Consider the following 14,848-nt stretch of genomic DNA (forward strand, 5'->3'; position numbering starts at 1 on the left):
AGCCGACGAGGTGTGTAGCGCTGAGCTGTCTATAATCCGTGTACGATGAGATTGAGTGGAATAACTGTTTTATTCTGTCCACATTCACTGGATTTTGAGAAACAGAGCATTTTTGTTTTTTCAAATTCAGTAAATAAAAACGTTATACAAAACATCTGACAATCATTTTCTCTTAGAATGTGAACAAACTAGCGAAATGACAGGAGCAATTTGAAAAATGCGATAATTCTTGAAAAAGAAAAAACAAACAAAAAAAGATACGTTCTTACCAATCAAATACTTTCATTCCATATTTTGTTGCTTTCTTGTATTTTGGGGGGTTTTGTGCTCGTGTAGAGTTTTTATTTCGTCCTCGGTTGGTTCAGCAACACGCGCCGCCATTTTGTTTTTCTCTACTCACGGTATACGAGCTGATAGCCTAGTAGCAGAGTCGCCAGTCAGAGCGCACGATTGCTCACATCCAGTGAATGTGGAGAGAATAATTACCTTTCTCCTGTAGCAATAATTGCTATGTTGAACAGAGTAATCTCTACTAGGCATGAGGGCTCAACAGTTTGAATATGAAAATGATGTGCTATGGCATTCACAGTTTCAGATCTCAAACCAGTGAAAAACTGGCAGGAGATTTTAAGAGCAACATGTTCGATAACTATCCCCCCAGGCTAACACCAGCTGCAGGAAAATATTTTGGAAGAATGGTGTTCATCTCTCATATTTTCATTCTTTGTTGCTTTGAATAAAGAAAAATGATAAATCAGATTTTAAAAACTTTTTGTGCAGGTCTAGTGTGTTGATACAAACTATATAGTCCAGTATGTGAACACCTGACCATCACAGCCCTGTGTGCGTCTAACCCAAACTGCTCCCACAAAGCTGGAAGCACACAGATTTATACGATGTCTGAGGCTATCATGGGCACAGACCCACTTCAACTGGAGGATACAATCCATATAGTCTAGCTGAATGTTAACAGTTAAACACAATGTAAGACAGTCAGCTCCAGAAGTATTGGCACCTATGTTGGCATGTAATAATGGGCAAAAAAGCCTTTGTGATTGGCTTTTACTCACACTGAAAGTATGAGAGAAATCTTACCTGTCCAAGAAAAAAAAAAAAAAACATTTTTCAAACACCCCCCCAATCACAATTTTTGGTACTCCTGAACCTAAAGTCCCACAGTGAGGATCTGCACTGACCTGGAGAGGGTGGCTGTACCTTCGCCTGGTTCTTTTTGGGGTCATTGTTGAAAATATCAGGAGGTGGGTCCTCACCACGCTCAATCTTGCACTCGAAGGCATACAGACACTGAATGTATTGCTTCTTTAGTGAACTAGCTGCACTACTGGAGGTCCCAACATTCAGGTTTGTCGCCAACTCCCTCCACTTTTTATTCTTATTCACCTGGAAAACAGAAGAAGAAAGATGGTTATAACTACATGCAAGTTACCAGGTCAAAGCAAGCATGACTTGAGAAATGCACATGGTTCAGATTGCTTTACAGTATTTTGAGGTACTGAAATTTGAAAAGCCTGGATTTTCTTGTCATCAACATCTGTTGTCATAACATCCAAGTTTACTTAATGTTGATACATTATAAAGAAAATACAAATAATTTCAGCCAAAGTGATGTTTTCCTTCTTTCTTTACAGGTCAAAAACCCTTTTTTTAATAATAAAAAAGAGAAAAGAAAAAAAAGGATTTGAAATACAAAAAATACGTTTCTGGTGGTGTGGCGTGTGGCGTTCCAGTGGCTACTGCATGATGAAAAACATGTTGTCATTCTGTGTCCAGATCGCAAATCAACGGAAAAATCGAATTCCTTCACTGTTGGTTGTACCGCAAGCTTTACAGTCATCATTCTAATATACCATGCCTGGTGTAAGTATTCATCTCCTTTGAACTTTTCCACATTGGAAAAGTGCAACCTAGAAATAGACTTAACTGGATCATTTACAAATATAAATAAAACAGTTATAATTGCACGTTGGTGTGAAACCCCTAAAATAAGTTCTCCTGCATTAGTTTCTCCTAGTTCTCCTAGTATCTAGTTTTTTTTTTTTTCTCCGTGCTCTCACGGAAGGCGGTCGCATTTCTCTGCTCTCCTCTCCTCTCCTTTTTTTCCTGCTTGTGCTCTTTGTTTTGTCTCGTCTGCCTATACTTTTTTTTTTGAGAGAGACTCTCTCCGCATTGAATTTCTAAACTAAAAAGTATGGATTTGATAAACTGGTCTCCTAACGAAATTGACACAGTTTCTGGGTTCGGGGGAACCCACCTGTCCTGCCGGAACATCTGTGGAGGACACTGGAGATATCTACGTATTCGGAACCATGATTACCAGACTTTTGCTGATTGGATTAGGCATTGCCTGGTATATCGAGGAAATCAGACAACGGTTACAGCTGTTCAGAGCCCCACAAAGCTGCCTGATATGATTAAAGCGGTGGGCAAAGCTGTCGGCACCCAGACTGTGGCTATAGAACTTGAACCACAACATGGTTGTCGTCTGGGAGACGCTTTCGGCTTTGCAAGGAATAAGTATTTCGGAGACCAAATGAAATTGAATTGAACAGAAATGGACAGATATGGACATGTAAAGACTGCATCTGTTCGAAAGACCAAACAATCTCTATCTTATCGACATTCGGCTTCCTGAACAGCACCGGCCTTGATCAAGGCCGTTGCTGGGACAACATTTCCCCCAGAAGGTCACTGCTGGGAGAGACACTCGCATTCTTCGCATTCCTTCCCCAATTTTCCGCGGCTGCCGTTTTTCACCCCCAGTGTGACAAGCGGGTGCATGACCAGCGCCGTTTGCATGGCTGCAGGAGCGGATGGCTGCTTGCTTGCGCTGGGTTACCTCTACCTCCTCCCCTCCCCTCCTACCCCCCACCCCTGATTGCCCCCTCCTTCCCCCCTTTCCCCCCCTCAAGTCCCATGTTTTAAGTGTACTTGTGTTATTGTGTGCTTGTGTGGAAGTTCTTTAAATGCTCCCACACTGTACTCCTGATAGGAACATAGTGGGGGGGGTGTTCTTTTTTCCTCATCTTTCCTCATGTTACTACTGTGTTTCTTTTTCTTTTATCCCTGTCTTCCTGTCCTGTTCCCCCTCTGCAAGGACAGGTTGATGGTCAATTTCACTGGTAACAGTGACAATAAAGGGTTCATTCATTCATTCATCCTGCATTTCTCTTAGAAGTCACATAATTAGTTGAACAGAGTTGACTAGCGTGCACTCAAAATGTCACATGATCTCAATATAAATATAAAGACACCTGCTGCTGTAAAATTTTTCAGAGAACATACCAATAAAGTACCAATCAGGGTTTGGTTATTAAAAAATATCCCACAGAAGACCATTCAGTACACAGTTCAAAATGGGAAGAAAGTGGCATCAGCACCAATGGGCGGTGACCACATTAGGAGGGTGTTATTCAGAGGAGCAACCAAGAGGCCTAAGGTAACACTGAAGAAGCTGTGTCTGATTTGATCAAAAAGGTGTCGGATCTTTATTAGTACCTAGAATAATGAAGAATACAACAAGGGGCAGAGCTTTTTCCTACAAAGCTGCCCAGCTCTAGCACAGCTTTCCAATAAGTGTTCAGTTTGCTACATCACTTTTTTCTTAGGCAAAAGCACAGATCTAACAAGTTCATTGGCTTAGAGAGTTGGGATGTTTTGATGCAGTCATCCATGCTCTCATGCATTCACTCAGGTTTGTTGATGCAGGGCTCTGGTTGCCCGAACTCAGAACATGGTTGCCCAAATATTACATATTTTTTTATTTATTATTCAACCTTCTCAGACGCTGTCTGTATCAACAAGCATTGACACTAGCGCCCCGTGCGAGTAATGCGGTAATTAGTCATGTAGTGAAGGACATACCAATAGACAGTCCCCCCAGGATTCCGCGGGCCTTTTTTGTGATTGTTGAGGGCTAAAATGTCTGATGTTGCGGGAGGTTTTCCAAAAAATTGCAATGAAAGTTGCGGTGTTTTTTAGATTTTTGTTGCGGTTATATTGCGGGAGGAAGTGAAAGTTGCGAGAAATTGTTGCGATTTTCCCTTTTTGTGATTAAAATTGAGTGATATGTTAAATATTAAGTTATTACTGAAAAACTATTGATTAAAAAAACAAAGACACTGAGAAATGGTCCTATAAACAACTTTACCAATATAAAAGATTACCAGGACTACAAAAATGCAGAAAAATAGGCTTTACTTATCCAAATGCTCCTGTTGGTTCAAAAGTTAAAGTGCAGAGAACCTCACAGCACAACATGAAGTTACCTTAAAATATAATATAAATGCCTCAGCTTTCATGTAAGAAAAAAACCTATTAATACTAGTACTGTGTGCAGGCAGTCTCTCCTGAAGACTAAATTAAACAATAATTATAAACTAATAAAATAAATGGCTCAGGCTTCATAGAAGAAAAAAAAACAATTTGAACAGAATCTCACAGTATGATGCTGAAGCTGCCTAAACAATGGAAAATAAAATACCATTTGGGCAAAAATGTTGGCATCCATTAATTTATTGTATTAAGTAAAAAAATAATGTAAAGTGCACACAGTCCTTCACTGTAAACATAACACACTTTCAGTAACAGAATTTAAGCCTACATAAACACTGACTCGCACATCATGCAATGTTGCCAGATACTGCTGATGTTTTCCAGCCCAAAATATGTTCAAAACCCGCCAAAATGCACTTAAAACCGCCCAATCTAGCAACACTGCGCGGCACATGCTGCTTCTCTTGAACGTATACACGGAAGTAAGGCGGAAGGTAGTTTGTCAACGTCACTTCAAGACGACGCCAAATTTGCAGGAAAGTTGCGGTGATTGGATATAATTGCAACCCCGCCCTGAATTCGCGGGGATTGGTTGAATTTGCGTTGAAGTTGCAAATCGCAACATCGCGAAATCCTGGAGGGTCTGAATAGAGCACTGAATATGCACTACGCGATAATTATTAGCAATGGGAAACTGCATTGCGAGCCCACAATGTGCAAATGTGAATTCCGCTAGAACATCCCGTAATGATAATATGGACGTGGTCTTTCCAAGTCAAACAATCGCAAATCGTGATGGAATTTCATCATAATATGAATGAATAAACATCGTTTTTCACGTAAGTTGACATATTTGGGTAGTTGCCCGATCGGGCAAGCATTTGTGAGAGTCTGGTTGTCCGAATCTATTGAATGGTTGCCTTGGACAATCGGGCTGCTGTTAATGTCGAGCCCTGTGATGGTGGAGTAATGGGATGCTTTGTTTCCCAGGGAATCCTTATGTCTTATTACCTTCTAAATCTCCCAAGTTATGAGGTCATAACTAGACCAGCTGAAGTGGCTGCTTGCAATCTTTTGCAACATATAACCATTTAAAACACAGTACGACAATAATCTGTTCTTGTTCTCCCTCTCTTTCCATCAAGTATGTCAGCTGTCTCTGTCTTTCTGTTGAGTACGGTATGTGCACTCGTGTTGCCTGATGTGATGCTGCTGCCTGAAACGGACACACTTCAAACTGCTGTGGCTCCTCTCACCATCTGAACTTGCCTGATTTATCCTGATGCTCTATTCTTTTTTTTTTTAAAGATATTTTTTTGGGCTTTTTTCACCTTTATTGGATAAAGGACAGTGTAGAGACAGGACAGGAAATGAGCGGGAGAGAGAGACGGGGAGGGATCGGGAAATGACCTCGGGTCGGAATTGAACTGGGTCCTGATGCTCTATTTTGACTGGACTTTCTGCACCTAAAGAGTGTGCCCTAAAAACTGCAGTTCCCAAAAACAGCTTATGCCCAAGCCTCAACCTTTCTTCAGTGGATAATCTCACCTGGACAGTGTAGACCTGTATCCAAGAACTGCTGTTTTAATAAAAGACTATGATGCTCGTACTGAACAGACTCTCCAACACTCAGAACTGTTTGTCTTCATGGTACAAAATAGTGGACAAGTAATAATTTATAATTGCACTATCCAGTGTCACCCAGAAGAGGATGGGCTTTTGAGTTTGGCTCCTCTCAAGCTTTCTTCCTCATGTCATCACAGGGAATTTTTAAAAATCAAATTCAATCACATTTAATTGAATTACTGAAAAAAAGTTATAAGAAACCTGGTTTGGAGTTTGTGAAAGGTACATCAGAGACTCCTCCAAGGTGGATAAAGATTCTCTGGTTGGATAAAACCAAATCTAACATTAGCAAAATGCTACAGATAGCTGAAACCTAATACTGCTCATCACCCCAAGACCCAATCCCCACAAATGAAGCATGGTGCAGATAGCATCATGTTGTGTAGAAGGTTTTTCATCAGTACTGACTGAGAAACTAGTCAGTCTTGAGGGCAAGATGGAAGAGGCCATGATCAGGGCAGTCCAGAAGAAAACCTTCAGTCTACAAGAAATTTGAGGCAGGGGAAGTGGGTCACTTTTCAACAGGATAACAAATCTAAGCATCCTGCCAAAAACAGTTACAAGACTTGGTTTTCAACCAAGAATCTGAACGCTACAGTGTCCCAGTCAAAATCCAGACCTCCGTCAGACTGAAAATGGGTGGCAAGGCTTATGGCAAGTTATGCAAAAGCACAACTGCCATTTTATACATGTCACAAATGTATATTGCACCTTCAAATATTAGTCATATTGTGTACAAAAAAAAAAAAACTTAATTGATAATCAAAATTAAATATTTCAGTTTCAGGTCGTCTCATGACAAAATGTGTTCATGTATTTATTAATGGAAGTGACATCTTAACCCACTCCTTTCTGAGAACTATTAGGTTCATGAATCATCCTAAAGTTACAAAATCTCCTAAAACAAATGCTGATCTTTGTGTGTACGCACACTCACCTGTGTAAGGCCCCCAATCTCTTTAACTGACACATAGAGACGAAAGAGGTCGAGAGGCTTACGGCCCACCGCCGGGAGGTTGGTCATGCCCATGGCTTTCTCCTCAGCAAAGGCCAGGTAACGGTCCACCCACATCTTCCTCTCTGGCTCGGCACCCAACTCATATAGCCGAGTTATTTTCTCATTTGTTGTGGTGGACGAATTTGACTTCTACAGAGGCAACAGTACAGGGAACAAAACAAGAAAAACAAAGTTAACATACAAGAAAATGTGGCAAGTGAACATCTGAATTTAAATAGTACAACAGTAGAAAAGTCTTTCCACAAGTTAAATATTGAGGTTTTGTTACGTTTTATCCTACGTTCACATCAAAATTCGCTCTGGCAGCTCTGCCAGTGACGCTGGTACATTCGTGGATGCTCTGTAATGTGGATGAAATAGGCAGCTCTTCAGAATGGCAGGTCGTTCAGAATGCTTCATCTTGAAAACTTTATTGATTTAAAAGGGCCACAAAGCAAACACGTCAACCGGAATCTTATATCTTAATAGAAATAACTTTTAAAAACACAATTTAAGTAACTAAAATAATAGAAATTTTTTTTTAAATGTTTTTGTTTTTACTTTTTTTTTTTCGCATTGCTGCAAAAAAAAATCCCCCAAACAGATCCAACACACACCTCTTGTCTCGTAATACGTCCCATTCGACAGCATCATTCAAGTTACGTACAAGTAAACAGCCAACACTCTTCTGCACGCTATGGACTAATTATCATGTAATTCCCTCCTACTTCCACAAAATATATTATGCACTTCACCAACTCACTTGAAAAACCTACAGTTTCCGACTCCTTGGTCCATGCATTTTTTTAAAAATTGATGTCCCTGTATGCAACCAGGGTCACATCATAAACGGCAAAACCCACTCAGTTTTTCCTCTATGCTCAGCTACCTGGGAATGGTTTGAATGGAACCAAAATTTACATGACTGTGTTCTCTAGTATTCTTTAGACCTGAGCTTTTCTAAATTCCGATTGGCTGAACCGCTCATTACCATAAAGCTGCCTGGACTTCAACTTCATTCTGACACCCCGCTGCCCAAGATGCACCGCCAACGGTCTCGCCACCGACTCACGCGTTTGGTGTGAACATAGGTTCTATTTAATTTCTACTGAGCACCAGAAGCAGTGTTTTAAGCACCTGGATGTCCATCACATGAGCGTGCAGGTCGAGTGTTTGTATCAACAAAGTCACCTGTGACCTGGGTGATGTATGCCCCCTTGCCCCAGCACTAAAGGCACAGTCACCCAGGAAGTGACCTCTTGCTATCTTCTTGCGTTGGTAAGCAGGTTTTTTTCAGGAGTGTACAGGCATCGCTGGTAGTCTTGTAACTTGAGACGACTTGGAGCTGCAAACTTTCGCCCTCCAAAGACTGCAATTAGCCTTTTATTTACAGTTAAGTGTGTTCCGTAGGCTTTCGAGCCAGCCACGGATGATGTTATACGACAACAGGTAAGTAGATCTTTTTTTTAATTTAAGCCATATATGAGTGGACTCGCTCTGAATTGGCAGTCTAAGAGGAATAACTAAGTTCATGATCATGTGGTGTTTCTCGTCTTAACGCTGATCTCAAATGCAATTAATTTGAGTATCGGTCTGGGATCTCCCCTCTAAGCTCTCCGTTATGAACTGCAAACTGTGTTAGCATAACAGGCCTTTGTTTGAGAGTTGGATGGAAACTATCCACTTTTATGTTAAATTGCTATTGCTATCAAAGACTGGCTACTCGCCTGGATTAATTAAGAAGCTACACTTAAGGGTTATTCCCCACAATTTTCGTTTATATTGTACAACCCCGATTCCAAAAAAGTTGGGACAAAGTACAAATTGTAAATAAAAATGGAATGCAATAATTTACAAATCTCAAAAACTGATATTGTATTCACAATAGAACATAGACAACATATCAAATGTCGAAAGTGAGACATTTTGAAATTTCATGCCAAATATTGGCTCATTTGAAATTTCATGACAGCAACACATCTCAAAAAAGTTGGGACGGGGCAATAAGAGGCTGGAAAAGTTAAAGGTACAAAAAAGGAACAGCTGGAGGACCAAATTGCAACTCATTAGGTCAATCAGCAATAGGTCATTAACATGACTGGGTATAAAAAGAGCATCTTGGAGTGGCAGCGGCTCTAAGAAGTAAAGATGGGAAGAGGATCACCAATCCCCCTAATTCTGCGCCGACAAATAGTGGAGCAATATCAGAAAGGAGTTCGACAGTGTAAAACTGCAAAGAGTTTGAACATATCATCATCTACAGTCCATAATATCATCAAAAGATGCAGAGAATCTGGAAGAATCTCTGTGCGTAAGGGTCAAGGCCGGAAAACCATACTGGGTGCCCGTGATCTTCGGGCCCTTAGACGGCACTGCATCACATACAGGCATGCTTCTGTATTGGAAATCACAAAATGGGCTCAGGAATATTTCCAGAGAACATTATCTGTGAACACAATTCACCGTGCCATCCGCCGTTGCCAGCTAAAACTCTATAGTTCAAAGAAGAAGCCGTATCGAAACATGATCCAGAAGTGCAGACGTCTTCTCTGGGCCAAGGCTCATTTAAAATGGACTGTGGCAAAGTGGAAAACTGTTCTGTGGTCAGACGAATCAAAATTTGAAGTTCTTTATGGAAATCAGGGACGCCGTGTCATTCGGACTAAAGAGGAGAAGGACAACCCAAGTTGTTATCAGCGCTCAGTTCAGAAGCCTGCATCTCTGATGGTATGGGGTTGCATTAGTGCGTGTGGCATGGGCAGCTTTCACATCTGGAAAGACACCATCAATGCTGAAAAGTATATCCAGGTTCTAGAGCAACATATGCTCCCATCCAGATGACATCTCTTTCAGGGAAGACCTTGCATTTTCCAACATGACAATGCCAAACCACATACGGCATCAATCACAGCATCATGGCTGCGTAGAAGAAGGGTCCGGGTACTGAACTGGCCAGCCTGCAGTCCAGATCTTTCACCCATAGAAAACATTTGGCGCATCATAAAACAGAAGATACGACAAAAAAGACCTAAGACAGTTGAGCAACTAGAATCCTATATTAGACAAGAATGGGTTAACATTCCTATCCCTAAACTTGAGCAACTTGTCTCCTCAGTCCCCAGACGTTTACAGACTGTTGTAAAGAGAAAAGGGGATGTCTCACAGTGGGAAACATGGCCTTGTCCCAACTTTTTTGAGATGTGTTGTTGTCATGAAATTTAAAATCACCTAATTTTTCTCTTTAAATGATACATTTTCTCAGTTTAAACATTTGATATGTCATCTATCTTCTATTCTGAATAAAATATGGAATTTTGAAACTTCCACATCATTGCATTCCGTTTTTATTTACAATTTGTACTTTGTCCCAACTTTTTTGGAATCGGGGTTGTAGAATTGATGCGTTGTTCGTAGGGAAGTCTAATTATGTAATTAGTCTGTGTTCGTTTATTATTAAGTAAGTGCAAGGCGGTTGTTTGCCCCTAACTGCACCAAATACACTTGCTGCACAGTATTTCACTTACACAGCTACTTTGGGGAAACCCTCTGAATAGGCTAGTAATTAGGCTACTGCGTCAACCTAGGGCTAGTGGAAGCAGTAGTTGATAATGGCTATGATGTGCATTGATTGCCAAGCCCTTCTTGAGCCAGAAGATGGCCATGATCAATGTCACTCTTGCCTCGGGGTTGAACACTTTAGGCAGGGACTGACAGAGCTGGCATGTATGAATTGCAGCTGCATGAGTCTAGCAACACTGTTGGCCAGGCTAGCCCAACTAGAGAGCAAAATAAGCTCTCAACCGCCCTCTGTACAGAGGAACAGCACTGTGTCTCCTAGTGCACACAAGCACCGCAGATCTGAGTCACAGGAGGCCCCCACCAGGAACAAACCCAGGAAAGTAGATCCTCTGGCCCAAAAGGTTGATACTTTGGCCTCTGAGTTTGCAGAGGTTAAGACCCTCCTACAGTACTTAATCTGCAACAACCTAGTGCACAGCCTGCTAGCGTACCCACTGCAGCTGCACAAGAGTCTCCTTCTGAGACTGCCTCTGGTACTGTCACCAGCCTTTGAGATCCAGGAGGAAGATGCCCTCTCCACTAGGGCTTTAGAGAGCCTAGTTCTCAGCTGTAAGGGTGTTGAGGAGGAGATAGAGGAGAGCTCCCACTGCTCTCATCCCAACTCCCAGGAGACGAGCCACAGTTCACTGATGGGCTCCAAGACTAGCCAGACATCAGTCAGGCCTGCTGTGAAGATGGCTCTAGCATGTCTGGGGTTGGATGCAGCACCAGCCCAGGTGACCCCTCAAAGTGCCTTTTTCAAGAAGACCTCTCAGCCTGCACCTTCAGCCCCATGTATGAAGGTGCAGCAGAGATGCTGGGCTGACCCCAGATGCTTCTCTCCTCTTCCCAGCGACTGCAGAGCACTAGCTAGCATGCAGGATGCAGCTGATCATGGCCTAGACCGCATGCCCAATATAGAGCTATCCTGGCGTTGTTGCCTGATGAAGCACTTGAGCCTGATGCACGTTGTCCCCAGCCACAATGCCATTTGACAGACGATCTGATTGTAAGGAGCTACGACACAGCAGCTCGTATGGGATGCATTGGGAATTCTATGTCACACCTTATACTTGCCCTGACCCAGACGTTGAAGACCTCTGAGGTCAACCCTTCTGCCCAGAGCCTGAGTGATGCCTCTTTGCAGGCATTCACCTATACGACCAGAGAGTTAGGCAGGCTAATGTCTTCGCTAACCCTTGCTCAGCATCAAGTATGGCTGGCCCAGTCTCCACTTCTGGAACCCTGCAGGAAAGCTCTCTGCTCTCTTCCTGTAATTCTGGGACAGCTGTTTGGACCTGCTGCACAGCAAGCTCTGGAGCATAGCCTAAAGGCTGCACAGACCAGACAGCAGTTTGCCAGTCTGTGCCGTGACGCCCCCCGACCAAGACCCTCTGTGGCAATAAATATGGCTCAGACAATACCAAGGGCATAACGCTCAGACAGGTTTCGCCAGTCAACCCACACCCAGCCCACAATTGGTACAGTGTGGCCAGTCTTCTGGCTGTCACCTCTCTAGGAAGGGGCGAGGGGGCAGACAATGACTGTATCTCTCCCGCAGCCGGGTGCTTCACAAAGCAGCAGCTCAGGTACTGGGAAGCGCTTACATCAGACCCATGGGTTATGTCAACCCTGTCACAGGATTACAGCATTCAATTCAGACGTCGACCACCGAGGTTCCATGAGGTCAAAATGACCATTGTCAAGGACTGCCAGGAGGTCTCGACTCTCCTGGAGAAGGGTACCATCGAGCCATTAGACAGTTGTTCACAGGACAGTGGATTCTATTCCACTTATTTCATTATCCCAAAAAACAATGGCGGACTTCACCCCATATTGGATTTGAGGCCTCTGAACAAGTACCTCAAGGTTCCATATATTAAGAACAGTGGATGTGCTGCAAGGCATCAGGCAGAATGACTGGTTTACAACCATCGACCTGAAAGATACATACTTTCACGTTCCCATCATACCTCAGCACAGGCGGTTCCTCCATTTTGCCTTCGAGGGCAAGGCTTATCAGTTTCGTGTGCTCCCATTTGGAATCTCACTAGCACCAAGAGTCTTTACAAGGTGTGTAGCAGCAGCGCTGTCCCCACTACAGGCTAGAGGGATGCACATTTTCACCCTACCTGGGTGATTGGCTGATCTGTTCCTAGTCAAGGGTAGATGCTTTGAGGGAATCAGGTTCACCGATGTCCCATGTCACCAAGCTAGAACTGACAAATCACGAAAAGAGCTCCCTTATACCCAGTCAGCGCACAGTTTCTTGGCATCCAGTTGGACTCACAGCTGATGACTGCCACCTCCTCTCCGCGGTAGATTCACAACATCCTCCAGCTCATCACTCACTTCAAGGCCAGGGCTCTGCCTCTCTTATCATGTCTCAGACTGCTAGGCATGCTCACACCAGCCTCATCTGTTATGAGGCTGAACAATCTTTGTCTGCACCTCACTCAACACAGATGCAAGCTGGTCAGAGTCACTGCCAGCTACCTAAGATGCCTGCACCCATGGAAGAGAAAAACATCTCACTCAGGGTGTTCTTTTAGGGTCTATCCCTTCCCGCAGAGAGGCTATGGCCACAGATGCCTCCCTAGCAGAGTGGGGAACAGTGTGGCAATGCAGAATGGTCAGAGGCCAGTAGAGTCTTCAGCAGCAGGAACAACACAAAGGTGTTGGAGCTATAGGTTGTTCCACTCGCCCTCAAACATTTCCTCCCAGTGCTGGTAGGGAAACATGTCCTTATAAGGAAAGACATCACATCTGTGGTTTACCATATAAACCACCAGGGGAGCACCAGGTCCAAACAGTCCTTAAGGGGAGCGCAACAGCTATTACTGTGGGCCCATACTCACCTATTGAGCTTGAGGGCAATACACTTACCAGGCACTCAGAACAGGGCAGCAGATCTCCTATCCTAGCAATGCCCCCATCCTGGGGAATGGAGGCTGCATCCTGAAGTGGTGAAAGAGATTTGGCACAGATATGGCAAGGCGGAGGTAGATCTTTTCGCCTCACAGGCAACAACACAGTTCCCTCTGATATTGTCTGGGGGAACCAACAAGCCCCTTGGGCCAAGATGCGCTGACTCATGTGTGGCCACAGATCAGCTATGGTACGCTTCCCCCCCCCCCCACTACCGTTAACACTGCCCACTCTAGACAAGATCCTCAATGGGAATCACGAGGTGCTACTAATAGCCCCCAGATAGCCCAGGAGAGTGTAGTTCCCAATATTACACAGGTTACTGGACAGGGAGCCCTGGTGCCTCCCTGTATGACAGGACCTCCTCTCACAGCTATAAGGTCAAATCTGGCATATGAACCCAGCTTGGCTGCAACTCTGGGTCTGGCCTTTGAAGGGCCAGAGCCATTGTTAGGATCCTGTAATCCAACAGTTGTGCGGACCATCAACAGCTCCCAGGCACCTGCCACCAATGCGTTCTAGGCTAACAGATGGAAGCTTTTTTTCCCTGAATGGTGCCACGCACAAGATCAGGAACCGACATGCTGTTCTATACCAGTAAGTCTCAGTTTTCTCCAGTCCCGCCTTGACAAAGGCCTTGCAGACTCCACCATCAAGGTTTATATAACCGCCATCTCAGCCATGCATAACAGAGTAGATGGAAGGACTGTTGGGTCCCATACTCTTGTGACACACTTTCTTAAGGGTGTGCAAAGACTAAGACCACCTTGGAGAAACCCAGTACCCTCTTGGGACTTGTCCTTTGTATTAAAAGCACTGTGCCAACCCCCATTTGAACATCCAGAGAGGTTGGAATTGAAGTATTTGTCTATGAATACAGTGTTTCTCTTAGCCATGGCTTTGGCCAGATGAGTAGGTGAGTTGCACACCTCATCAGTGAGCCAAGAGTGCCTACATTGGAATCCTGGTGACACAGGGGTAACCTTATCAGAATCAGAATTACTTTATTAATCCCCGGAGGGAAATTCAAAATTGCAACCAAGCTCCTGAATCAAGGAAGAAGTAAATATGTCTAAAAATAGAAGATAAAATTGTCCTTCAAAAAGAATAAATAAAAATAAAATAAGTTTAAATAAGTTCAATAACTTAATTAAAAGCAAAATGAAGTGATTTTATATACAATGATTCCTATATACATATATTGCACCTGAGTTAAGGATACATGGTAAGAAGTGTACCACAGTTGTACAGTGGCATTGTACAGCTTGACAGCAACAGGTAGGAATGATTTCCTGTGTCTCTCAGTTGTGCAGTGTGGAAGAATCAGCCGTTTACTGAATGTGCTTCTGTGGCTGATCAGCTCCTCATGTAGAGGGTGGGAAGGACAGTCTAAGATTTTATTTTGGACAGTGCCCTCTTCTCCAACACCACTGTCAGAGAGTCCAG

At 43.4% G+C, this 14,848-nt stretch overlaps 1 protein-coding gene across 2 annotated transcripts in view; it reads right to left on the bottom strand.

Annotated features, from left to right (window-relative positions):
- Positions 1–14,848, bottom strand: part of arid1ab (AT-rich interactive domain 1Ab) — a 180,372-nt gene that overhangs the window by 13,786 nt on the left and 151,738 nt on the right. For both annotated transcript variants that reach the window (XM_060904975.1, XM_060904974.1), the window contains exons 11-12: positions 6,857–7,066; positions 1,197–1,401 (exon numbers count right to left, since the gene is read on the bottom strand). In XM_060904975.1, coding sequence (XP_060760958.1) covers positions 1,197–1,401; positions 6,857–7,066 — 415 coding nt within the window. The remainder of the gene's footprint in view (positions 1–1,196; positions 1,402–6,856; positions 7,067–14,848) is intronic.

Source organism: Neoarius graeffei, chromosome 22, assembly GCF_027579695.1.
Source record: "Neoarius graeffei isolate fNeoGra1 chromosome 22, fNeoGra1.pri, whole genome shotgun sequence".
In the NCBI taxonomy this organism is placed as follows: Eukaryota; Metazoa; Chordata; class Actinopteri; order Siluriformes; family Ariidae; genus Neoarius; species Neoarius graeffei.